The sequence below is a fragment of the Balaenoptera ricei genome, chromosome 15 (genome assembly GCF_028023285.1).
Source record: "Balaenoptera ricei isolate mBalRic1 chromosome 15, mBalRic1.hap2, whole genome shotgun sequence".
NCBI classification, from domain to species: domain Eukaryota; kingdom Metazoa; phylum Chordata; class Mammalia; order Artiodactyla; family Balaenopteridae; genus Balaenoptera; species Balaenoptera ricei.
In genome coordinates this window covers 51,632,153-51,655,955 of record NC_082653.1, presented here as the reverse complement: position 1 = coordinate 51,655,955, position 23,803 = coordinate 51,632,153, and the positions used below count along the sequence as shown (strand labels likewise).

General features: G+C 58.4%; 1 protein-coding gene across 3 annotated transcripts; it reads left to right on the top strand.

The window, feature by feature from the left end:
* CLCN7 (chloride voltage-gated channel 7) lies at positions 1 to 23,757 on the top strand. 3 transcript variants are annotated; one of them, XM_059895784.1, is made up of 25 exons: positions 1 to 223; positions 7,309 to 7,380; positions 10,301 to 10,372; positions 10,467 to 10,532; positions 10,924 to 11,056; positions 11,289 to 11,398; positions 12,050 to 12,130; positions 13,017 to 13,079; positions 13,191 to 13,274; positions 13,779 to 13,872; positions 14,137 to 14,201; positions 14,595 to 14,711; positions 15,397 to 15,451; positions 15,789 to 15,849; positions 16,444 to 16,582; positions 17,389 to 17,482; positions 18,642 to 18,811; positions 20,084 to 20,135; positions 20,375 to 20,502; positions 20,689 to 20,774; positions 21,019 to 21,148; positions 21,713 to 21,772; positions 21,876 to 22,052; positions 22,316 to 22,396; positions 22,546 to 23,757. In XM_059895784.1, the coding sequence occupies exons 1-25, from the start codon at positions 71 to 73 to the stop codon at positions 22,630 to 22,632; spliced, it is 2,430 nt and encodes an 809-aa protein (XP_059751767.1). In that variant the 5' UTR covers positions 1 to 70; the 3' UTR covers positions 22,633 to 23,757. The 3 variants fall into 3 exon arrangements, with proteins under 3 accessions (XP_059751767.1, XP_059751768.1, XP_059751769.1); XM_059895786.1 differs by lacking the exon at positions 1 to 223 and adding an exon at positions 277 to 374; XM_059895785.1 differs by lacking the exon at positions 7,309 to 7,380.
* Positions 23,758 to 23,803: the final 46 nt, after the last annotated feature.

Genomic DNA, 23,803 nt, shown 5'->3' with positions numbered 1-23,803 from the left:
GTGGCCGCGGCGCGGGTCACGAGAACAAACACGGCCACGGCGCTGCCTGGCCGGTCCTCTGCGGCGGGACATGGCCAACGTCTCCAAAAAGGTGTCGTGGTCCGGACGCGACGTGGACGACGACGAGGCGGCGCCGCTGCTGCGGAGGACGGCGCGGCCCGGGGCGCCGGCCGGGGAGGCCACGCCGCTGCTGAACGGGGCCGGGCCCGCGACCGTCCGCGCGGTGAGCCCAGGGAGAGGCGGGCCGGGTCGGGTCCGCGCCGCGGTCGCCGGTGCCGGGAGCCGGGCCCGCGAGGACGCGGCGAATCCGTGCTCGGGCAGTCCTAGTGGCAGAGGCGGGAACGCGCCCCGGGTCCCGCTTGGTAAACGGCAGGGTGAGCTCGGAACCTGGGCCCCGGGGTTCTGGAGTCCTGGGAGGCGCTCGGCCCGGGGACTCGCGGGGTCGAGGAGCCGGCCCATTATCCTCGGTGTTAAGGAGCGTGGGAGAGCCCAGTTGCACGCTGCTGTCGAGTCCCGGCAGCATGAAGCTAATTTATCTCCTCACAGTTTATTCCTTAGTGGAGTTAAAGGGAAGGCAGATGGTCTTCTGCTTAGGTAACCTTTTCCTCTTCTTTTTTTTGGAACACTGTATACATGAGCAATTATTTTTACTGCGTCGCTTTTGAACCCCAAGAGATTTTAAGAGCTTAGGTTGCAGAGTTCGCTTTTGCAGTGGGAATATCTGGGGGACTTCACCTGGCTCCCTTCTTTACAGGGAGCGGGACAGGCCTTCAGGGCGACCTTAAGGAATGACAAGTATGTGCGTTCAGTTTCCCTTAGCACTTCATTAAAATTGAAGCACAGTGGTTGAAATGTGCTTTGCAGGTCAGCACAGAAGTTTGTGTCCTTAAGTGAATTTCCGTGTGTGTTAATTTTGAGTTAATGAACTTCTTTTGTTGATTGCTTGGCCTTACTCTGTTTTGTGATTGTTTTTTCGTTTTTCTCCTCCTATCCTAGATCTGTCCATTAAACACTTGTGTGGTGTTTAATGAGGAAGGACTCAAGCATCAGGCTGTTTCTCTAGAACTTATCTAGGTTTCCCCAGCTCCCAGAAATGCATCAGACAATGAAGGTCAAAGTCTGTTCCTTGAGTGGGATCTTCTGTTGAAGTGCTTTCTGGGTTTGCATGAGAAGTGACATGAAAGGGGCGAATTTGCAGTGGTAGGGATATGGATGTTTTGTTGATTTCTTCTCAGAACATTTGTTTCTTTTTTATTCTTTAAAAGAAGGTAATCTGAAGTTTACAAACCAGAAGTATGAAACTGGCTTGGCTTTAAGGGTGACAGGTAGAGAGATTGGAAGCTTCGAGTTTGAATTGGGGTTTATTTCGGGACTGAATGTGCTCAAGAGTTTCCCACTTTTCTTTATGCATAGACACAGGAGTTGGCTTTTTTTGAAATAACCTGTCGATCTCTTCCCTTAAAACTCATTCCCTTAAAAGAACCTTTGCGAGCTTTTTTGTTTGTTAGTTTGCATTTAATAAGTGACTAGCTGCTCTTAAACAATTTAAAACATAATTTATTGTGTGCCTGTCGTGTGCCCGGCTGCATGCAGTTTGCCTGGGACACAGAGGTGCATGATGCAGTTTCCTTCCTCCTGGCTCCAGGCTCCTGGAAAACCAGGCTCAGTGCTCTGTGAGGAAGGCGTGAGGGACCCCAAGGGCAGGAGAGGTCACACTGGGTCCAGTCTTGGAAGAGTGCATGATCCTCAGGCGGGTGAACAGAGGGGAAAGATAAAGGGAGTGAGCATTTGGGAAGTAAGTCGGAGTGGGGAGTGGAGGCTGGGGAAGGAACCGGGGTCGACCTGCAGGGGAGAGCTGCGGGCTTCGAATTTAGCTTTATCTTGTGGAAGAATCCTTCAGAAGCTGGAGAGTCCAGCCTTGAAGGATCCTTAGACGGCCTTGCGTGGATGGGGTGGGGGGGGGCACTGGAGGCATTGGTGCTAGGAACTCTGCTCTGGACCAGCAGAGGCAAGTGCTGAAGCCTCCTGTGCCTCAGGCTCCTCACCAGCAGGAAAGCTAATATGCTTCCAGCCCCGAGCACCACCTGTCACAAGGTGGTAAACGCTAGTTACTCTCAGAGGTATTAAAAACGGCAGCTTGGAAGTGATCATCTCTGAGTTGCTGTTCCTGGGGCGACTTCCCTGCAGCTGACTGAACTCCTCGAGGCTGGCTTTCTTGCGGGAGGGTCGGCTCTGGACCAGAGGGCTGAGTTCGCTGCAGCAGACGGCGGCTTGTAAGCTGCTCTCAGACCAGGGTTGTTTGAATTAAAATGACAACCCAGGCCAACAACTGCTCTATGAGAATGTTCTGGTGAGCTGGACAGGAGAGCTTGTCTTGCCACCTCCTGGTCCTTCATGGTTTGTTGCAGGGCGTCCAGAGTTGGAGGCTGGTGTTCTTGCACCCGGCATGGGAACCTGCCAGGCACCATGAGGTGGCTGCTCTGGGCAGCCCCGGGCAGGGTGGGCTGGGGGCCGGCCTGAGCTCAGCCTCCATCTGGCTGGAACCAGGCCATTCAGGGTTGCTCTGCCCTCTCTCCGGCCCTCGGCCTGTCGTGCCTGAGTGTGGGGTGAGGGTGGGTCATCCAGCAAGTTGCTGCCCGTCCACCCCTGGGGTGAGGAGAGGGTGAGGTCAGCCAGCAAGTCATGGTCATGTGGGCAGCAGGAAGCAGAGTGTTTTGAAAACTTACAGAGGGAAATCTGAGCCAGAAACAGAGGCTCCGGGTGTGGGGGTGGGTATTTGCAGTGTTTGTAAATGCGGGTCCTTTCCAGGGACCTCAGCTTCGGGAAGCTCCGCCTGAGGCAGCCTGAGGGGTAGGACCCTCAGGTTAGTGTTTAGAATCAGTTTTGGGGATCTTACTCCTCTGGGAACTGGGGCATTCTGCCCTGGTGACCTGGAGCCACGGGCTATGGTCAGAGTATGGGGCGCCGGGAGGGGGTCATGTACAGGCAAGCTGCAGGGGCAGGTCATCACCATCCCCACCGGCCCCTTGAGCTCTGCTCAACGTAAGGGAGCACCCTGTCTTTCTCGTAACTGGCTCCCAGCCCCAGGGCAGCCCCTCCAGGAAGTCCCTCTGCCTCAGCGCCCTGTGCTATCCTCCTCCTCCTCCTCCTCCCCCCTCCGCCCTCTTCCCTCCTCCCCCTCTCCTCTCCCCCTCCTCCCCCGCTTTGCAGAGTGCAGGCCCGGCCCCTCAGCTGACCCTCCCCAGAGGGCTCCTTCAGGCCTTTAGTGGTACCTGCCCAGGTCTAGTGTGAGGGGCTCAGAGTCTGGGGGGGCAGGAGAGGATGTGGGCACCACCGGACAGTGCAGAGAGCTGAGGACCAGAGTGGGCCCAGCCTAGTCAGAGGGTCCTGGGAGGCCTCCCAGGCAGAGGCTGCAGCGCTCAGAAAGCCAGGTGCAGCGGCGGGGTTGTTCCCATCCGGCCCCCTCTGCACATCATTCATCAGGTCTCAGCCTAATGCGCCTCCCCAACCCCGAATCGGGCAGGCCTCTCCCTCAGGCTCTGTCATCGCCCTCAAAGCCTTTCTCACGGTTTACACTGACTTTTGTTTATGGGCAGCTTGGTTTTTCTGACTGTAAGCCCCTGGCTACGGAGGCCCTGTGCCCTCAGTGCTGGGGGACATTGGGCTGGGAGGGGTGGTTAAAATGCAAAGTGGCAGAGTGGGCGGCAGGCGGCTTTTAAATTGTCTGTGAACTTTGTTTTAATGATGGTAAAAGCACATAACACAATTTACCATCCTAACCATGTCTAAGTGTATAGTCTGGCAGCATGAGGTCCATCCACAGTGTCGTACCGCCGTCACCCCAGCACCTCCAGAACTTTCTCATCCTCCCAAACTGAACCTCTGTCCCAGTAAACACTGACTCCCCACTCCTCCCCCAGCCTTTGGCAAAGGCCATTCTGCTTTCTGTTTCTATGAATTTGATGTCTCATAGTGGTATCATAGGGTATTTGTTTTTTTGTGACTGGCTTCTTTCAGTGTCCTCCAGGTTCATCCATGCTGTAGCATGTGACAGGATTTCCCTGTTTTTAAGGCTGAATAATATTCCATTGTGTGGATGGACCACCGTAGGTTTATACATTCATCTGTCGATGGGCATTTGGGCTGCTTCCACCCCTTGGCTACTGTAAAAATGCTGCTATGCACGTGGGTGTACAAACACCTCTTTGAGACCCTGCTTTTCAGTTCACTTGGTTAGATACCCAGAGGTGGAATTGCTGGATCATAAGGTAATGCTATTTTTAATTTTTTGAGGAACCGCCATACTGTTTGCCACAGCAGCTGCTCCATATTAACACTCCCAGCAACTGTGCACAAGGGTTCCTGTTTCTGCACATCTTCACCAGTGCTTGTTATTCTGTTTTTTTACCCTGGTCATCCTCACAGCTGTGAGGTGGTATCTCATTGTGGTTTTGATCTTCATGTCCCAAGTCTTTGGCCTGTTTTTTTAATCCGCTTGTTTGTTGTTGTTGGGTTGTAGGGGTTCTTTACGTATTCTGGATATTAACCCTTCTTGGTTACATGATCTGTAATTTTCTTCCATTCTGTATGGCTAGTTCCTTTTCACTCTGTTCATTGTTTCCTTTGATACACAGAAGTTCTTCACTTTGATGTAGTACCATTTGCATATAAATTTTTAAATTTTTTAAGTAATTGTAGACTTACGGGAAGTTGAAAAGACAGTACAAGAGGGCCTGTGTGCCTTCCTCCAGTTTCCCAAGGTGGTTCCGTCTTACCTCACGGTAGTACCGTGCCGAACCCAGCATTGATTGTTGGCACAATGTGTGTGAGTAGCACCCTGCCATTGTCACACATGTGGATGTGTGTGAGCATGTCCATCAGTGCCTTTGTCCTGCCTCTTACAGTCACCCCCTCCCCCCCAAATCTGTCCTCCCTCCAGGTCTGACCTTTCGAGCACATCAGGTCTCTGGAACCACATGATCTGAAATCTTTCAGTTCTTTCGAAAGCATGGAGATTTCATCCAGGCTGTTGTGTGTATCAATAGTTTGAGGAACTACTAGTAATTAACTTGCATTTAAGAAAAGAGAAAGGAACAGAGACAACAGATTAATCACTGAACTTCCAGTAAATGGCTTTTTTCATCACAAAAGATATTTCCTAAGAGATGCCCATAAAGTTCAGAAAAGAGGTGAAGAAACCAGGAAGGTGCTGGAGGTGGGAGAGGGTGTGCCTGGGAGCTGTAGTGGGGGCGCCATCTCCGCATGAGCTCATTTCCGGGAGCTCATTTCCGAGTCCAGAGTGGAGCTGTCCGGTGCAGATGTGTGCTCACCTGGCGTCCTCCCGGCCGGGTGCTGAGGACCCGTTGTCACCTGAGCTAGTGAGTCCGTGCCACGTGGACCGTTCTGCCCCCCTCTCCCCCAGCCGTGTGCGTGGTCGCAGCTTGAGCCTCGCGGACTGTTTAGGTGGCAGAGGCGCTGCTCTGCAGGGGCTGACTTGGTGCGCCGGGAGTGATCACGGGGTGCAGTCCATCAGTGAAGAGTGAGATACAAACGGCCAGACCACCTGGTCTGTGGCCTCTGTCTGTTGGGTGGGACGGCAGATGGGTCTTCTGCTTTCACAGTCCGACTTTCAGTTCTGCATGTCTTTGCATGCCGTCTTCTCCGTGGAGACGTCCCTGTTCCGTGTTGCTGTGGACGGGCTGGCGACCGGCACACCTTTCCTGATGACTCGTGTATGCACGGGGAGCAGAGGCTGCAGCTCCAGGCCCCTTCCTGGGTTGAGTTCACTCTGGAACTGGGGTCCTTCTGGGCCAGCAGGCCAGGCACTCCTGCCTGTGCTTGAAGCTGGGGGCCCGCCCTGCCTTTCTCATCAGATTCAGCAGTTTGAGTGCATTGTCGATTGTTTTTAAGAAAGAAAACAGCTATGTTTCTTTTCTCACCCACCCATTGTACCGACGTTTGCCGTATATACATAGAGAAAAGTGGAGTCACACAGTGGAGCAGGATGATGGTCTAGTGAACACACCTGACAAGTTACCACCTGTCGTGGGGTGTGCAGTGCCCCCCGGAATGTCTCCACCCCTAACCTGGAACCCGTTTCTGAGACCTTTGCAGCTGTGGTCAAGTTATGATGTGGTCAGGCTGGTGTCCTCGTGGGAGAGGAGAGACGCGCGTGCACGTATACACGCACACATGAGGCCGGTGGCAACGGAGCAGAGGTTGGAGTGATGTGATCACAAGCCAGGGAATGAACACTAAGGATTGCCGGCATCCATCAGAGGCTGGAAAATCCTCCCCACGACCCTGAGAGGGGGCCCTCCCTGTTGACACCTCAAGTTTGGACTTGTGGCTCCAGAGCTTGGAGAGAACACGTTTCTTGTTTTTCAGATGCCTAGGCTGTGTGATTGGGCACAGCAGCCCCAGGAGGCTCAACATCCCCCAGTGGAGTCACCAGTGTCCCCAAAGCCTCCTCGTCCCCCCTACCCCTCAGTAACCACCAGTAGCAGTAGGGCTAGTGCTGCTGAATTAAATTTTCTGTGCTGGAGTCACTGTGTGCTCAGGGCTCTGGCATGGCGGGCTCCGCGGTCCTTGTTCCTGCACTGCTTCGTGGTTTCCACCAGAGGAGAGGCAGGGCAGGGCACCCAGCTGCATTTCAGAGGAGCACCAGGTCGTGTTTTCATGCCGTATGCTCCACACAGTGTTTGTGTCCTGCAGCGTGACTTGTTTCTCTGAAATGCATCTGTGAGAAGCCTGTGTTTTGTTCCCTAGTCCTGGCCTCCACCATGCCTGGCAGTGGGCGTGAGGGCAGTCACGTGCCAGGGTGTCCGTCCTCTGTGGTTGACCTGCCCCTGCGCCCAGGAGTGCAGCCCTGCTTCAGAAAGGTCCTGCCCTGGAAAGGGGCACGTATCTGGGGGGCCTGCCTGGAGGCCTGTGACGGGTCCCCACCTGGTAGCCACTCAGTGTCATGATGGGGTTGAACAGAGAAAGATGGGGCTTGGAGGTGGGGGGATAGAAAGGCTCCTGGAGGAGGGGCCCTCAATCGCCAGGGTTTTCCAGGCCAGGGAAAGAGGGTGGTCAGGGGGACACTGTAGAACAGGGGAGGGTGGGGCTTCCCATCTGGAGGTTGGGCTCCTCAGTGACAGGCTGTGGGTCATGGGGATGGGCCTGGGGTCCAGCGCTGGCCCTGCTGGAGTCTCCCACATGGCAGGTGTGGCTCTGTGCTCCACAGGCAGGGCCAGGCGATGGGGTAGTGCACAGTGCAGCTCGGCCTCATAGCTAAGCGGCCTGTGATTTCTCTTCTGCTTCTAGTCGCCCCATTCAGCATTTTTCCGGATCGGACAGATGAGCAACGTGGAACTGGACGATGAGCTTCTGGACCCTGTGAGTGGTCGTCCTTTCCCATGTTTGGAGCTCCTGCTCATGCCAGGCCCCTTCCTGGGAAAGTCAGGCCTGCTCTTGTGGAGCCACAGCCTAGCAGAGGGCAGACGGAAAACCTGAACAAGAGGATGGCAGACAGTGGCGGTCCTGTGCAGAGCATGGGGACAGAGTGATGTGCAGACAGTGGCGTCTGCAGAGCCTGGGCGACCAGGGAAGGCTGCTCTGTGGGGCCCTGTTCCCTGAGGCTGCCCGATGAGCAGAGGTTGGGGAGTACATGTCAGGCCAGGACTGTTGAGCTAGCTGCTGTGTGCGGGCTGGGGGGCAGGTGCCATGGGCAGGTGTGGGGCCTGCAGGAGGGCGTCTCGGGGTGGTGGGCCCTTGGACATGGGTGATGTCCACTTCTCCTTCTCCTGTGCTGGGGTCGAACTGTCCAGCAGCTGTCCAGCAGCTGCCAGGGGAGCATTTCCCGAAACCCCCTCCCCCAGACTTGCACTTGACTTCCTCCTTGGAGGTGGCTCATGGTTCCGACTTGCATTTCGCTGAGGCTGCTGGTATCGTGTGTCCTTCGTGTTTTCTGGAGGAACTCTCTTCAGACCCCGTGCATGTTTCTTAATCAGGTTGTGTTTTTATAATGGAGTTGTAAGAGGTCTTCATATACTTTAAACACAAGTTGCTCATCAGTTACAGGATTTGCAAAAACTTCTGCTTGGTCCATAGGTGGTCTCCTCACTTTCTGCCAGTGTCCTTGGAAGCACAAAAGGTTTTAATTTTGATGAAGTTCATTTTATCTGTTTTCTGTTGCTTGTGCTTTGGGTGTCATGTCTAAGAAACCATCACCTAATCCAAGGTTACAAAGATTTGCTCATCTTTTCTTATAAGAGTTCCATAGTTTAGATCTTTGATCTGTTTTTCACTAATTTTGTACATGGTATGAGATAAGGGTCCAGATTCATTCTTTTGCACATGGATGCTCAGTTTTCCCAGCACCATTTCTTGAGAAAACTACTCTTTCCCTGTTGAATTGTCTCGGCACTGTTGTCGAAGGTCAGTTTTTGTGGGGTTTTTTTTTGTTTTTTTTAAATTTATTTATTTATTTTTGGCTGCATTGGGTCTGCATTACGGATTTGTTTCTGGGCTCTCAGTCTGTCCTTGCGCCCGGGCCACACTCTGTTAATGACTAGCTTTGTAGTAAGTTTCAAAAGTAGGAAGTTTGAATCATCCCATATCGTTTTTCTTTCTCAAGGAGGTTTTGGCCTTTCGAGATCCCTTGCGTATCTCCATGTGGGGTTTAGGCTCAGCTTGTCAGTTTCTTCAGAAACGTCAGCTGGAATTTAGAGGTGGCGTTGACTCTTAACATCAAATGTCCCGAGCCACAGTATAGCTTTACATTTATTAACGTCTTCAGTTTTTTTCAACAGTGTGTTGCAATTCTTGGCGTACAAGTCTTACACTTCTTTTGTTAAACGTATTTTAGGAATAAGTTTATTTTCTGTATCTTACTTTTTATGCTATTGTAAATAGAGTTGTTTTCTCAATTTCATTTTGCATCGTTCATTGCAAGTGCGTAGAAATACGTTTGATTTTGTATACTGTCTTATATCCTTCAATCTTACTAAATGTGTTATTAATACTAATTGTTTTTAGTGTACTTTCGGGGATTTTCTACACATAAGACCATGTCATCTGCAAAGAAGAGTTTCACTTCCTTTTTAATCTGGATGCCTTTCACTTTTCTCTCTTGCCTAATTGCCCTGCTGGTAGAACCTCCAGGACAGTGCTGAGTAGAAATGCCAGAGCAGGCATCCTTGTCTTGTTCCTGATCTCAGAGGAAGAGCTTCAGTCTTTCACCACTGAGCATGTTACCTGTGGGTTTTTTATAGGTGTCTTGATCAGGTTGAGGAAGTTCCCTTCATTCCTGGTTTATTGAGTGTTTTTATCATGAAGGGTTGAGTTTTGTCAGATGCTTTTTGTGACTATTGAGGTGTTCATTTCATGTGGACTTGGTCCTTTATTCTATTGGAACAGTATCAAACTGTTTTTACTTTCATACCGACTCACCCTCTGATTGTCCAGACACCACCTGAGTGTCCTGCAGGTCAGTTTGTTCTGACCCTAACTGCCCGGCATCCGTGCAGACCCACAGGCTGAGGGCTCAGTCCCACGAGACCCCCCGACCTCAGATGCCGGTGACAAGTCCAGGCTGTCACCTGTGCTTCTGACTGACCAGCTGTAAGTCGGGGTTCCCACGCCCCCTCCTTGGGTTCCATAACTTGCCAGAATGGCTTGCAGAACTCAGGGGAACACTTTGCTTATGTTACTGGTTTATCATAAAGGACATGACTTGAGAACAGCCAGGTGGGAGAGATGCCCTGGGAAGGTGTGGGAAGGGGTGCAGAGCCCCCATGCCCTCCCTAGGAGCCATCTTCCCAGCACCTCCACATTCACCAGCTGGAATCTCCCTGAACCCCTCCATTTGGGGTTTCTGTGGAGGCTGCATTACACAGGCAGGACTGATTAAATCCCTGGCTGTTAGAGGTGAGCTGCTTGCGTCTCCAGCCCGCTAATCCCGTGATGGTCTTCCAGCCCCAGCCCAGACACACTCGTCACCCAGAGATGCCAAGGGGGTGGGTCAGAGGCCGGTGCCAGAACCTGGACGTGGACCACAGACATCTTTCACTAATTGCTTTTTGGGGGTCAACCCACCTTGTGTTCCTAGGATAAACCCGCCTGGCCGCGGTGTTGTGGGACCTGGCCTGCTGGTGTCCTGTGGAGGGTCTGTGTCTGCCAATTCCTGCCTTGTGCTTGTCTAGCTTTGGGCTCAGGAGAGTCCCTGCCCTGTGGGACGAGTGGGCATGGCCCCTTCCTCATTCTGGTTCATTCTTACATATGCTGGGTTGTCAAGTTCTGCCTCTTCCTCCCACAGGACACGGATCCCCTTCACCCCTTCCCCAAGGAGATCCCGCACAACGAGAAGCTTCTGTCCCTGAAGTATGAGGTGGGCCCCCCTGCTCCCTGCCCTCCCCCACGGTGGCCGACCTGAGCCCACGGGCTGGGGTCAGTCACCAGTGTGTCTGCTGCCCGGTCCGCAGAGCTTGGACTATGACAACAGCGAGAACCAGCTGTTCCTGGAGGAGGAGCGGCGCATCAATCACACAGTGAGTCTGGCGGGCACCTGGGCCTCATGGCCACGGTGTCCCCACCACCTCCCTCCCCTCTCGGCTCCAGCTGGTGTCCCGGAGTGAGCGCTGGCTGCTGCCCGGTGCGGAGACCCGTGCGGGTGTCACATCATTACCACTGAGGAGGCTGTTCTTAGGGGTGTCAGCTGTGGCGGCTGGAGCGTCAGCATCCGGTTATGACCGGGTTGGGGAGTGCCGTCCCACCAGTGCTCCACGGCCTCTGAGGTGTCGGTGGGGCTGCTCTTCCTGGGACTCAGTGTCCTGAGGGCAGCCCTGTGCGTGGTGGCAGTCACCAGAGCAGGCCACGACGGGACGTCCCGCCTCCGCACCCTCCTGTGACAGCGCCCCCCCCTCCTGCCCACTGCCGCAGGCCTTCCGGACCGTGGAGATCAAGCGCTGGGTCATCTGTGCCATGATCGGGATCCTCACAGGCCTCGTGGCCTGCTTCATTGACATCGTGGTGGAGAAGCTGGCCGGCCTCAAGTACAGGGTCGTCAAGGACAGTATCCTTTGTCTGTGGTTGCCCGGAGCCAGCGGGTCCACAGGAGGAGCCCCCGCCCATGTTATGCCATCGGCCGGGGGACGTGACTGGGTGGGGGCTGCATGTTTGGGGGTCAGGCTGTGTGGTGACCCTGAGACACCTAGTAAGTGCTCCAGGCCCCAGAGTCCAGAGTGCAGCCCACTGGGGAGTGGCGCCTGGGTGACACCACCCCGCATGGTCCTTGACGAGCCCAGACATTGACAAGTTCACAGCGCGGGGTGGGCTGTCCTTCTCTCTCCTGCTGTGGGCCTCCCTCAATGTGGCCTTTGTGCTCCTGGGCTCTGTGATCGTCGCCTTCATAGAGGTAGGTGGGCCCCTCCACCACTCCCCGCCCCCCCCGCCCCCCGCAGCGTCTGCCGGTGAGACTCACTGGCTAGACTGCAGTGGAGTCCTTGCTAGGCATCAGGCGGTTCAACCAAAACGAAGCCCACCTGGGCCTTCCAACCCTGGCCCTGGCGGCCATGCCCATCCACCCGCACAGCCTCTCGCCCACTTCACGCAGCAGGGAGCAGAGGCAGCACCCAGCCCAGGGGTCCGGGTGGAGGGACCCACCCGAGGGGTCAGACGCTCCTGGGGCACCCTTCCTTCCTGTGCCCCTTTGCTTTTCCCTCGGGGCATTGGAAGGAAGAAGGGGGCAGCGTCCAGGAGCTTCTGTCTGGGGTGCAGTGCAGTGTCCCCCAGAGGGTGCAACAGTGCTGGCCCCTCAGCGGGTGTGTGACGTGGGCCTCCATCATCCTGGGCACCTCCGCCTGCCTCGGGGACACTGAGCCCTCCCATGCCCGAGGTGTTTCCTCCCCTCGGTGGTTGCTCTGCGTATCAGTGGGGAGAGGTGATAAGCCCCTTCCCTGGGCGGCCTGGGCACTGCGTGGCATGTCTTCCTGGGCCTGGTGGCGGCGGCGGCGGCAGTGGCGGCTCACTCGGCCTGTGGACTCAGTGCTGGCGCCCCTCCTTCCAGCCGGTCGCTGCTGGCAGCGGGATCCCCCAGATCAAGTGCTTCCTCAACGGGGTGAAGATCCCCCACGTGGTCCGGCTCAAGGTGAGATGCGAGGTGGCCCCCCCGGGAGCTCAGGGCTCAGCCCAAGGGGCTTCCTTGCTGGGTGAGAAGCGTGTCATTTGTCCACCTCCGCCTCCAAAACTCGCCCAGACCCATGCTGTTTGCTGCTGACAAGCCTTCGTGTGGGTGTGCTGGCAGGTTTTATGTGAACTTTCTTTGTAAAATGGTAGAACTGTTGTACATTCTGAATGACGCAAAAATACTTGAAGGTACATCTGTCACGATTGCAACCACGTAGGCATATTTTAAGTTCCATACGGTGGTTAGTATTTCAGAATGAGAGTAGCTGTGTTGAGTGGTGAGTTTTTTCCTTTTTTCAGAATTTTCCTTAATCTCATTGTGCATGATCTTCTAGGTAACACACTGATTCCGAGGGGGTTGGGAGGTCAGGTTTCCTCCTGTGATCATTTCAGGGTGTGCAGCTGGCGTGCCTTGGTCTGGGGTTTGCTGGTGGTATCTCTCCTGCTCTATCTGGGGAGGAGGTACTCCGGGGAGCGGACAGGAGGGGGCAGTGCCTGTGCTCCATGCCCTGCAGCAGGAGGGCAGGGCCCGAGGTGGGTGCGGGTGCAGGAGCCTGGAGCCCGGAGCCTGGAGCCCAAGGACGGAGCGACAGCTGCTGTTTGCGTGTCTTGTGTGTGTACATGACCACCTGGGACAGAAGGGCTGAAGAGATGGGCGTCAGGAGAGCATCAGCTGCCAGCTCCCCCTCCTCCAGGACGCGCGCTGTGGGTGCTGGCCTCCTCTTTGGTGCTCATGCCTGCCAAGGGCTCACGTGATTAGGTCCCTTCCCGTGTGCAGTTTGTCGCTCAGGTTCTTGGACCACGTGTGGCCTTTAATCAGACTTGGTGCAATTTCTTTTGTGTTCCAGACCCTGGTGATCAAAGTGTCCGGCGTGATCCTGTCCGTGGTTGGGGGACTGGCTGTGGGGAAGGTAACGGAGTGCAGCTGCCCCTGCCTGAGTCACTCTGCACCCGCGGGGCCTGGGGCTGGTGTGTCCCCCCGGAGCCGCGCCCATCTGAACGCAGCCGTCTGTGCCTTCCAGGAGGGACCAATGATCCACTCGGGCTCCGTGATTGCTGCTGGGGTCTCCCAGGGGAGGTCCACGTCACTGAAGCGGGATTTCAAGGTGGGTCTTCCCTGCGCCCACGTCCATGCCCCCAGGGCTGGGCCCCTGCCTCCCCTGCAGCCTCCTTCCCTTCGCCTCTGAGGGTCCCTAGCATCCTGTCCGTGGGGGCATCCTGTTGCCTTGGTGCTCTGGGTGAGTGTGCATTTCTGTGAGGAAATGACCTGTAGCTGTAAGCTCACAGGAATGCGTGGCCTAGAGAGGTCGGGAAGGTCATGTGTGTGGGCTGCCGGTGCTCAGTTCTGGTCCTTCTTGCACAGACCTCGGCGTTTAAATATGGCTGTGAATGGGTTATTTTCTCTGGATGGTGGGCAGGCAAGCTGCCCGTGACCCCATTCTTCAGTCCGGCGGGTTGTGAGCCTCATGGTTGATGAGTGGCTTGTCCAGAGGCCTCCCCCCGTTCCTCCCTCCCCTCACCCCTCACTTTTGGGCCCACCTCCCCCCTTTCTGAGAGAAGTGCCTTTGCAGGCACTGGCTGAGATCCTCTTTCTATCTGTCTTGGTTCAGATCTTCGAGTACTTCCGCAGAGACACAGAGAAGCGGGACTTTGTCTCAGCAGGAGCTGCGGCTGGAGTGTCTGCTGCGTTTGGGGCCCCCGTGGGTGAGGAGGGTGGCCCTGCCTGGTCTGAGAGCTTGGTGACAGCCCATGTGGGGGGAGCCAGGCTCTCCCTGCTGTGAGAGGGGTGGTTTGGGGGTTTATGGACTCAGTGCCTGGTGAGGGTGTGGGGTGGGCTTCTCAGGAGGCCCCGATGGCTGCTTCTGTCGTGGGCTCGGTGCCCTGGGGTCTGGGGGCATGGGTGGCAGTGGGTGAGGGGCTGTCTGTGGCTGGGCAGGCACTTCAGGGCTGGGCCACTGGCTGTTCCAGGTGGGGTCCTGTTCAGCTTGGAGGAGGGTGCATCCTTCTGGAATCAGTTCCTGACGTGGAGAATCGTAAGTGCCTGGGACGGCCACCTTCCCAAGGTCGGGCAGCCCTGGCACTGGGCCTCCGTGGCTGGGTGGACGCGTGGCTCTCGGCCCACACTGTGGGGTCTGCACCTGAGCTTCCCATCCAGCTGGTGGGTCCCTGAGCCGTCAGCCTGGTTCTCCTCTGTCCTCATCGGGACCCCAGGCCCCGCACACCTCCTTACCCCGGCCGAGCCAGTGGGACTCCAGGCCACCTTCCCTCAGCCTTCGGAGGGTCTAGGCGCCACCCAGGTGACAGGAGGGGAGACAGCCCTTTTGCTGCAGCCCCTCCCCACCCTCCGGCCCTGGGCTCAGCCTCTGTACACACTGCCGCAACTCATCACCACGGCTCTGACGGCACTCGTCTCTTTCCGCCTGCAGTTCTTTGCTTCCATGATTTCCACCTTCACCCTGAATTTCGTCTTAAGCATTTACCACGGAAACGTGTGGGATCTGTCCAGCCCCGGTCTCATCAATTTTGGAAGATTTGACACTGAGGTAACCCACTGCGTCGCTCCCTTTTTTCTCTGGTTCTTTCTATGAGCATGGCCCAGGTTGTTTACTCAAGGTTCAGCCTGAGAGCTGGGCTTCTGGAAAGGTCTAGCTGTTAGCGGTGGGATAGGGCCCTTGTTTGTGAGCACCGGGTGCTGGAGGTGCTCCAGGAGGGTGCATGTGACCCGGCCGCGCAGGTTGGGGCGCCCGTCAGCCAACGGGCACTTTAGGGGTGGCTCAGGTGCCTGCAGACTGTCAGGCAGCATCACTAGACTGGTGGCCAGCGCTCCTGCAGCAGTTTCTGGAGGCCGAGAGGCGCAGGCAGCGTTTCTGGGGCGGCCTGCGCTGCGCGCTGCCATCACTGAGCCCAGGGAGCCGCTCGGGGGCTGGTCCTCACCCGTGGACGCGTCAGAGGTCCTGGGTGGCTAGGTCACCAGCATCCTCTCCCTTGCTCGTGGCCCCTCACTTACCCTTTGGCAAAAGCTCAGGCCGCCCCCCGGAGCCGCCGTGTGAGGAGGCAGGCGGTCTGCCCAAGCACCCGGCGTTTCTCTCTGGGGGCCTCCTCACCCTGCGGGGAAGCGCCAGGGTTCCCGTGCACAGGCGTGTCCTGTGAAACGTCCGGTCCCGAGTCTGAGCAGGAGCTGGTGGCAGTTTTCCTCACAGAAGGTCTGCTCTTACTCCCTCTGCACAGACGATGGTGTACACGATCCACGAGATCCCCATCTTCATCGCCATGGGCGTGGTGGGTAAGGGCCGTCCCCACGTGGGACAGTGCCAACCAGTGGGGACAGGGCCTGCGGGGCTCCAGGCCTGATCCAGCTTGGTGGGCCAGAGAAGCACGCGGTCTCCACCCCTGCTGGCTGTCCCAGGACCGCCCGGGGCAGCGGGGAGGGATCCCGACCCTGGGAGGACCGGAGCCTCACTCTGGCTGATGACAGCCCCTTGGGAAGCAGACGGACCTGGGCAACACTCCTTACTCTGAAAGCCCGTGGGACGTGAGCCCTCCACCCAGCGGCCGTTTGCTGCCTGGGCAGCCTGCTCCTCTTCCCGAGTCCCGGACACGCAGCTCCTTCCTTGTCCCAGGTGGCATTCTCGGAGCTGTGTTCAACGCCTTGAATTACTGGTTGACGATGTTTCGAATCAGGTGAGAAACCTGTTCAGGGACTGAGTTGAGAGGTGTGGCCACGCGGGGCATCTGAAAACTGACCGGTCATGGGCTCTTGCCCATGGGGCCATGTGGAAGCCACGTGCCAAGCACACTCCTCCACGGTGGTTTGTACGTGAGGGGACAGACCCACTCGGCAGGGGGACGGGTGGGGCCTGGAGGGTGGCCCCTGGCAGGGAAGGCACAGCCCATGGATCCGGCGCGGCCCTGGGTTGATGCTCTTCTGGGCCTCTCACGTCAGCGTCAGCGCGGTTTGTACGGGGCCATCCTGACCTGGGCACGTTTGGTCCAACACAGGTCCTCTGCTGTTAGGAGAGCCATCATGGGAGCTCTCTGGTTTTCTGAAGCCTTAGGGGTGGATCTTGGCATTCTCCTTTCTTGTCTTTTTGCACCAACTTAAAATGCAGTTGGGGAGCATCCGGGAGGCAGCCTGAGAGTATTCAGGAGCCAGGGCAGGTTGGTCATCAGATAAGCTCAGCATCCTGGACGGCTCTCCCGAGTCGCAGGCTCAAGTTGCCCTGGCTGCCACCCCAGCCATCCCACAGCTCGGTCCACCCTGGCTCTTTGCTCCAGGTACATCCACCGGCCCTGCCTTCAGGTGATCGAGGCCATGCTGGTGGCCGCCGTCACGGCCACGGTCGCCTTCGTGCTGATTTATTCGTCCCGGGATTGCCAGCCCCTGCAGGGGAGCTCCGTGTCCTATCCCCTCCAGGTAGGCGGCCGGGGCAGGGGCAGGGCGAGTCTTCCCAGACATGGGTGGGTGCCACGTCGGCCTGGGGTCTCACCCCGGTCCTTTCAGAGCAGCAGCCTGACAGGTTCTGCAAGGGGACTGCGGAGGTGGGGTTGTGGGCCTGCAGGCGGAAACTCACGTGCACACGCTTACCACGGCACAACTCCCCGCATCCCCTGTGCCCGTCAGTGACAAGCAGGTGAACACGGCATGGTCCGTCCACACAGTGGATTTCCTCAGTTGTAGGTAGGGTTGGAGCTCTGACACGTGCTCCCACACAGATGAACCTGGCAAACACTGCTGAGTGAAAGAAGCCAGACAGCAAGGGCCACACATCGTGTGGTTTCTGTTTATGGGAAACGTCCAGAGCTGAAAGCGGTTGCTGGTTGCCAGTGGGTGTGGAGTGTGTACTCACAGGCCTGTCACAGATGTGGGTCTGGGGCACATGGCTGGCTCTGGTGGGGCTGTGGGGTTGACCCACACAGCTTTGCGTGGAGCCCCTGCCCTGGTCAAGGCCTACAGGGGCCCACAGTCTGCCCAGTGAACTGTGGGAGCGTGCTCCAAACGTGAGCCTTTGGATCCCCACGTGCCCCAGGGACAGACTCGCCATGCAGCCCCTGCCTGGCCGGATGGCTTCTGAAGCCCTCACTGGGCCAGGGTCTGGCTCTTGGGTCCTGCCTCCCCTCCAAGAGAGCAGCCTGACCCCGCCTGTTGTGTGCTTGGTGCCTGATGCTGTCCAGGCCTGGACACTGTGTCCCACTGGCCTGTTCTCTTTCCTGACTTTGCAGCTCTTCTGTGCCGATGGCGAGTATAATTCGATGGCTGCAGCCTTCTTCAACACCCCAGAGAAGAGCGTGGTCAGCCTTTTCCACGACCCCCCAGGTGTGTGCCCATGCTCCGCACTCTGTGCTGTCAGCCACAGGTCCCCATGTGGGCCTGTCCCCTCTGGCCTGGTCTGCAGCCGGCCCACATACACTGGGTCCAGGCCTGGCTGATGGCTTCTGGCCGAGCCCCCACTGCCTCCCTGCAGGGCTGGGTGCACTGGAGCGCGGGAGCTGGCAGCCTGGGGTTGGCTGGTGGCCAGTGCTTGGGAGGGGCCCAGCCAGGCTCCCCACACGTCTCCTTCCCTCCCTGGAGGCCGTCCTGTCGTTCATTAAGACAGTCTCACCTCCCAGGATGAGTTTTTCTTGGCGCTGCTCGCAGAGGTCACTCTCAGTCAGAAAACAGCCTGGTGACTCGTATACCAGTGAGGCGCCTCGCCCAGCTTCACGTTCTTAATAACAAACAGGCTCAGACTGGGCACAGACCTGCTTCCACTTCCCCTGTTTTCGGTTCCACCGGGTGGGGTCGGGGAGGAGGGGCACACCCCTGAGATCCAGAGTGGCTGCTGCGACGTGCTTGCCCGTCTGTCTGTGGCTCTAGTTGTTTCCTGTCATGCCAGTTCTGGGAACTCCCTGGTTGTCACATTTGCATATGCGTGTTTGTGTGTGTGTGTGTGTGTGTGTGTGTGTGTGTGCGCGTGCGTGTGCTGCGGGAGTTCACGCAATTTAACAGAAAGGCTTTTAAACGTGGGCGAGGCCGAGCCCCCAAAGATGCTGAGCGGGCCATACAGGCGTCTCCAGGCCCCCTGGGGGTGCTGGCTCTGGGGTTTGTGTGACGTCTTCCCATTTCTGGAGTCATCTGGTGCAGAGTGGTGGCCGTGGCGGCCATGGCCTCCCTCCTGCACCCTCCCCTGACCCCTGGTGGTCTCAGTGCCACCCGTTTCCATGCAGACCTCAGCAGCCACCTTCCCTTGGCCCAGGTCACCATCCTGCTGGCAGCTCTGGGCCCCAGTGGCCCCAGCTCCCCTCTGCCCTGCCCGGTGGGCTGCCGTGCTAACACTCTGAGTGCTGGGCCCCCAAGACCCGGCACCCTGGCCTCTGAGAAGGGGGTGACTCTGGGGGTCTGGGTGTGACCAGGAGGCTGTGACGGGCTGCTGGGCAGGCAGCTCCGCCTGGGGTTGAGTCCATGTGGCAGGCCCTGGCCAGCGCCCTGTCCGCAGGCTCCTACAACCCCATGACGCTCGGCCTCTTCACCCTGGTCTACTTCTTCTTGGCCTGCTGGACCTACGGGCTCACGGTGTCGGCCGGTGTCTTCATCCCATCCCTGCTCATCGGAGCTGCCTGGGGCCGGCTCTTTGGCATCTCCCTGTCCTACCTCACCGGGGCCGCGGTGAGTGGGGATCTTAGGGGCCAGCTGGGCTGGGAGGAAGGGGCGGTGTTCCCGGTGCCCACTAGGGCCACTGTGGGCCAGAGTAGGGGTTGTGCATGCGTGTGGCCTTCAGGGAGGGCGCAGGTGTTGGGAGAGAGCGTGGTGTGGAAGGACGGGGCAGGTGCAGGAGTTGGGGCCTGGGCGTGCGGTGTCCAGGCCTTGGCCCCAGAGCTGCCTCCTGGCTTCCTCCTCCCACCTGCCTCCGTGGGCTCCTTGGTCTTTATTCTGTGAGTCTTCTAATTGCATCTTAGTTGTTCAAGTAAGACTTTAAAAAACTGTAAGAGACGCACAGCAAGCCTCCCCTCACTGGGTCCAGGTCATGTGTCCCAGGTTTCCTTACAGACACGGTTTTTAGTTTAGTTTGGTTTTTTTTTAATTGATACATGACTCATGTACCATAAACCAGTGGTCCCCAACCTTTTTTGGCACCAGGGACCGGTTTCGTGGAAGACAGTGCTCCTATGGATGGGGGTGGGGGGATGGTTCAGGCAGTAATGCGAGCGATGGGGAGCAGCAGATGAAGCTTCACTCGCTTGCCCACCGCCCACCTCCTGCTGTGCGGTCCAGTCCACGGCCCGGAGGTTGGGGACCCCTGCCATAAACTCCCTCCTTCTGTAAGTGAACGGTTGGGTGGCTCTTTAGCCTGTTCGCAGAGCTGTGTAACCGTGATCGTTGCTTAGTTCCAGGATGTTCTCATCACCCCAAAAAGAAACCTGTCCCCATTAAGCAGTCACGTCTGTGTCCCCCTTCCCCAGCGCCTGGTGGCCATTGTCAGCTTTCTGCCTCCATGAATGTGCCTCTTCTGATTGTTGTAGATTCATGAAATCACACTTCATGGCCTTCTGTGTCTGTCCTCGTCATTGAGCACCATGTTTTCAGGGCTCATCCATGTTGTAGCACGAGTCTGATTTTCACTCCTTTTTAGGCTCCCTGGTGTGATGCAGGCATTTGTGCACGGACTCCGGTCACTGCACACACGCAGGGTGCCCCCCCCCCCCGCCCCGGCCGTAGTGTGCACCCTCCTGTCTTAGGCTGCCGAGTTCTGCAGGTGGCAGAGTTCATTCAGTGCATCCTTGAGCGGGCACAGCTAGGGTATTTACAAACTCAGGTGATGCTGCCGCAGACCATTTTTTGTGTAAACTGTAGGATTTCCTCCTGGGCCCAGTGCTGTCAGTGCATCTTGGTGGGTTTGGCTGCCACTTCCCCCCAGCATCCCCTCTGTCTTCCCTGCAGGTCTGGGCAGACCCCGGCAAGTACGCCCTGATGGGAGCAGCTGCCCAGCTGGGTGAGTGCTGGCTGCGGCATGGGCGTCCAGAGGTCAGGAGGGCCACTCACCCAGTGTGTGGCTGGGCAGGGTCACTGTCCCCATCTGGTGCTATCTGGGGGGGCCGGTACACAGGGTTGCATGGACAGAGCGGGAGCTGCACAGGGAACACGGTAGGGGGACACGGGAGGGTCCGGCGGCACAGCCTGCAGAGGCTCGTGCCCCCCCAACCCTCCCTTCCCCTCCCCGCCTCCTGGCAGGTGGGATTGTGAGGATGACGCTGAGCCTGACAGTCATCATGATGGAGGCCACTAGCAACGTGACCTATGGCTTCCCCATCATGCTGGTGCTGATGACCGCCAAGATTGTGGGGGATGTCTTCATCGAGGTGCGGCCTGTGGGAGAGGCCGCCTGCCTTGCTTGCCCTCGCTCTGCGGCCCCTCCCCATGCCCCTGGCCTCGGAGCCTGAGGCTGGGAGAAAGACTGGCGGTCTGCGGCCGCCGCGAGGGAGGGGGCCCTGTGGAGGCTGCCCCGCAAGCAGCCTCTTGCATGGCCATGCCCGTCCTCTCCCCAGGGCCTGTACGACATGCACATCCAGCTGCAGAGTGTGCCCTTCCTGCACTGGGAAGCCCCAGTCACTTCACACTCGCTCACTGCCAGGTACCCCTCCCCGGGGCAGGCCTGCAGGCTGGGGGGCGGGTGCTGGACGCCCCGGGAGGCTTGGTGGGGGCAGCCTGGAGCAGGACGTGGGTGCAGGGCTGGTTCCCCCGGGGCAGCACCTGGGGGTCTGGGCTCCCGGCCCACCTCATCTCCAGGTTTCCTGAGTCCGGCCACTTCCTGCATGTTGAGCTGTTCGGGAAGCTCCCTTGGCCCCGTGGGGGATCACAGCGTGGCTCTTCCACAGGGAGGTGATGAGCACACCAGTCACCTGTCTGCGGAGGAGGGAGAAGGTGGGCATCATTGTGGATGTGCTGAGCAGCACGGCGTCCAATCATAATGGCTTCCCCGTGGTGGAGGATGCCGATGGCACGCAGGTACCACCCAGCTGCAGGAAGCCGGGCTCGTCATCTGTGCCGGCGAGTGGGGCATGTTGGGGGGCTTGGTTCCCGTGAACGTGGACGCCCCGCTCTGGGGTTTCTGGTAGAGTTCTGCTGGTTACACGGCTGTGAAGACAGGTCCGTGTGAGCGCTGCGGCTTGGGTAGTTACTGATGCGCCTGTGTGTCCTGTGGTCACACCCCAAGCTGCACCCCCAGCTGAGGAGTCGCAGCTGTGCCTGTCAGGAGGTCCTGATGGAAGGTGCAGCGACGTCTGGGCCACGGTCTGCTTTTCGCCCCCACAAATGCTATGGTCTCTTGGCACTTCGTGATTGGGGTCCTGCCTCCCTCTCCTGGGCGTTTGGGGATCTGTGAGCCTGTGCAGGTGAAATGCCTGCAGCAGGGCCAGTGCCCATAGGCAGCCAGCATCGCTGGGGACCCTGGCTGGAGCCCCCAGGCATCCTGGTGCTGTTGCCTGGCCCCTCTGGCCCAGCCGGCAGGGCGGGCCCTAGGTCCCAAGTCCCAGGTCCCGCGCAGACAAGGGTGTTTTGTTTCTTGTGCAGCCTGCCCGGCTCCAGGGCTTAATCCTACGCTCCCAGCTCATCGTCCTGCTCAAGCACAAGGTAGGCTGTCGGGGGTGGCGGGAGAAGGGGGTGGCAGGAGATGCCGGGCAGGGCCCTGGGCTCTGAGGCGCTGCCACCCACTGCCTGCCCCCCGCCCCCGCAGGTGTTCATAGAACGCTCTTGTATGGGCCTGCTACGGCGCCGGCTGCGGCTGAAGGACTTCCGCGATGCCTACCCGCGCTTCCCCCCCATACAGTCCATCCATGTGTCCCAGGACGAGCGGGAGTGCACCATGGACCTCTCCGAGTTCATGAACCCCTCCCCCTACACGGTGCCCCAGGTGCCGCAGGGGCGGTGGGGGGCAGGGGCCTGACCCCCACTTCCAGAGCCTCATGCAGCCACCACCCCTGGCGGCGTTCTGGCTTCACTGGCCATTGCGGACAGGGGTGGGGGGCGAGCTCTGTAGGAGGGTGGGGGTGGCTACAGAGCAGGATGTGCTGGCTGAGGCGGGGGTGTGGCAGGGGGGCGGCAGGTCCTGCCCCGCTCCTGTCCCGGGATGGGGCAGGGGCCGGCGGGCGAGCTGAAGCTGCGTCTACATTGCAGGAGGCGTCCCTCCCGCGGGTGTTCAAGCTGTTTCGGGCCCTGGGCCTCAGGCACCTGGTGGTGGTGGACAACTGCAATCAGGTGATCGGGGGAGCCCACTGCCTGCTGCCTACCAGCCTGCCTGCCCACCCGCAGGGCTCCCGCAGACTATGCTGTCCTCCGCACGCAGGACAGGGGCATCCACAGAGGCAGAGCCCGCTGGATCCCATGACCTGGCTTTGCTCCCACAGGTGGTCGGGCTGGTGACCAGGAAGGACCTCGCCAGGTACCGGCTTGGGAAGGGGGGCCTAGAGGAGCTCTCTCTGGCCCAGACGTGAGGCCCTGGCCCTGGCACCTCCCCCGGGGTGCCTGCCTCGCTCCCCAGGCAGCGGCGGATCTAGCGTCCTCCAGACCTTGGGGACAGCCCAGCCAGCGTGTGACACATGTGGTCTCTTCGTGTTCTCAGTGCTCCCCTCCCCCCCCCCGACCTCATTCCCTCACCCTCCAAGATTTCACACGCCAGCCTCCTGTTTCCTGACTTCGAGGAGTCAGTTTGTAGAACTGCTGTTCTCTTTCTGAGAGACCGCGAGTGTGCGTATGTATCTGCATGTGTGTGCACGTGTGACAGCTTGCAGGCTGGGCCCTGTGGGTCTGAGTACTGCAGCCCACAGGACGGGCCCATTGCCTGGAAGCAGCGCACCCTAAGCACCGCCAGCTGGAGGCCTGGGCGACTCGAGGCTGCAGCAGAGGCCTCTGGTCCTGTCTCTCTCAGCCCTCAGCTCAGTTTGCAGCCGTGAGATTTGGGGTCTGGGCAGAAACACAAGCTGGACTCATGAAGGCGAGGGCTCGGGGGAGCAGGACCACCTGGAGAGCAGACCCTGGAGCCGCACTCCCAGACACCAGTGCACCCTAAGCCACACCCACTTGGTGCAGTGGGCTCTGAGCCGGGGTCTGGGCCAAAGGGGAGAGCTGAGACCTTCCTGTGGGCCCGGATCCCCAAGTCCAGCCATGCCTCTATCACAGCACCCATGTGGACGGCACAGGGAAGGCGGGTCTTCTCAGCACACGGGGGCCCCACGGGCCACTGAGGACCCCCAGCCCCGAGAGATGTTCTGGGCAGCTCTGCTTCCAGTGTTGGGGGCAGGTTGTTTCTGGGATGAGCTGGCAAGCCCAGAGCAGGGATGCACCCCTCCCAGGCTGGCAGTGCCAGATTTGGGATCCTATGTCCCCAGTGCCCCATGGGACTTTTTTTCTAAAGCGACTCACGTCCCCAGCCCACTTCTGTGATGAGGTCCGTGGATGCCTTTGTGGTAGGTTGGCGGGCGCTCCACCTGAGTTTTAGCCCCTTTCAAGGGGATGGGGCCTTGAAAGGCCTCTTCCTGGCAGGGGAGCCCTCCATGGGGGCACAGGGGTCTAAGTGTGGGGATCTGAATGGGAGAAATAAAGGAATTGTACCCAGACAACCGGTGCCAGCTTCTTGTTCCCACCCAGCGTGGACCACGGTCCAGT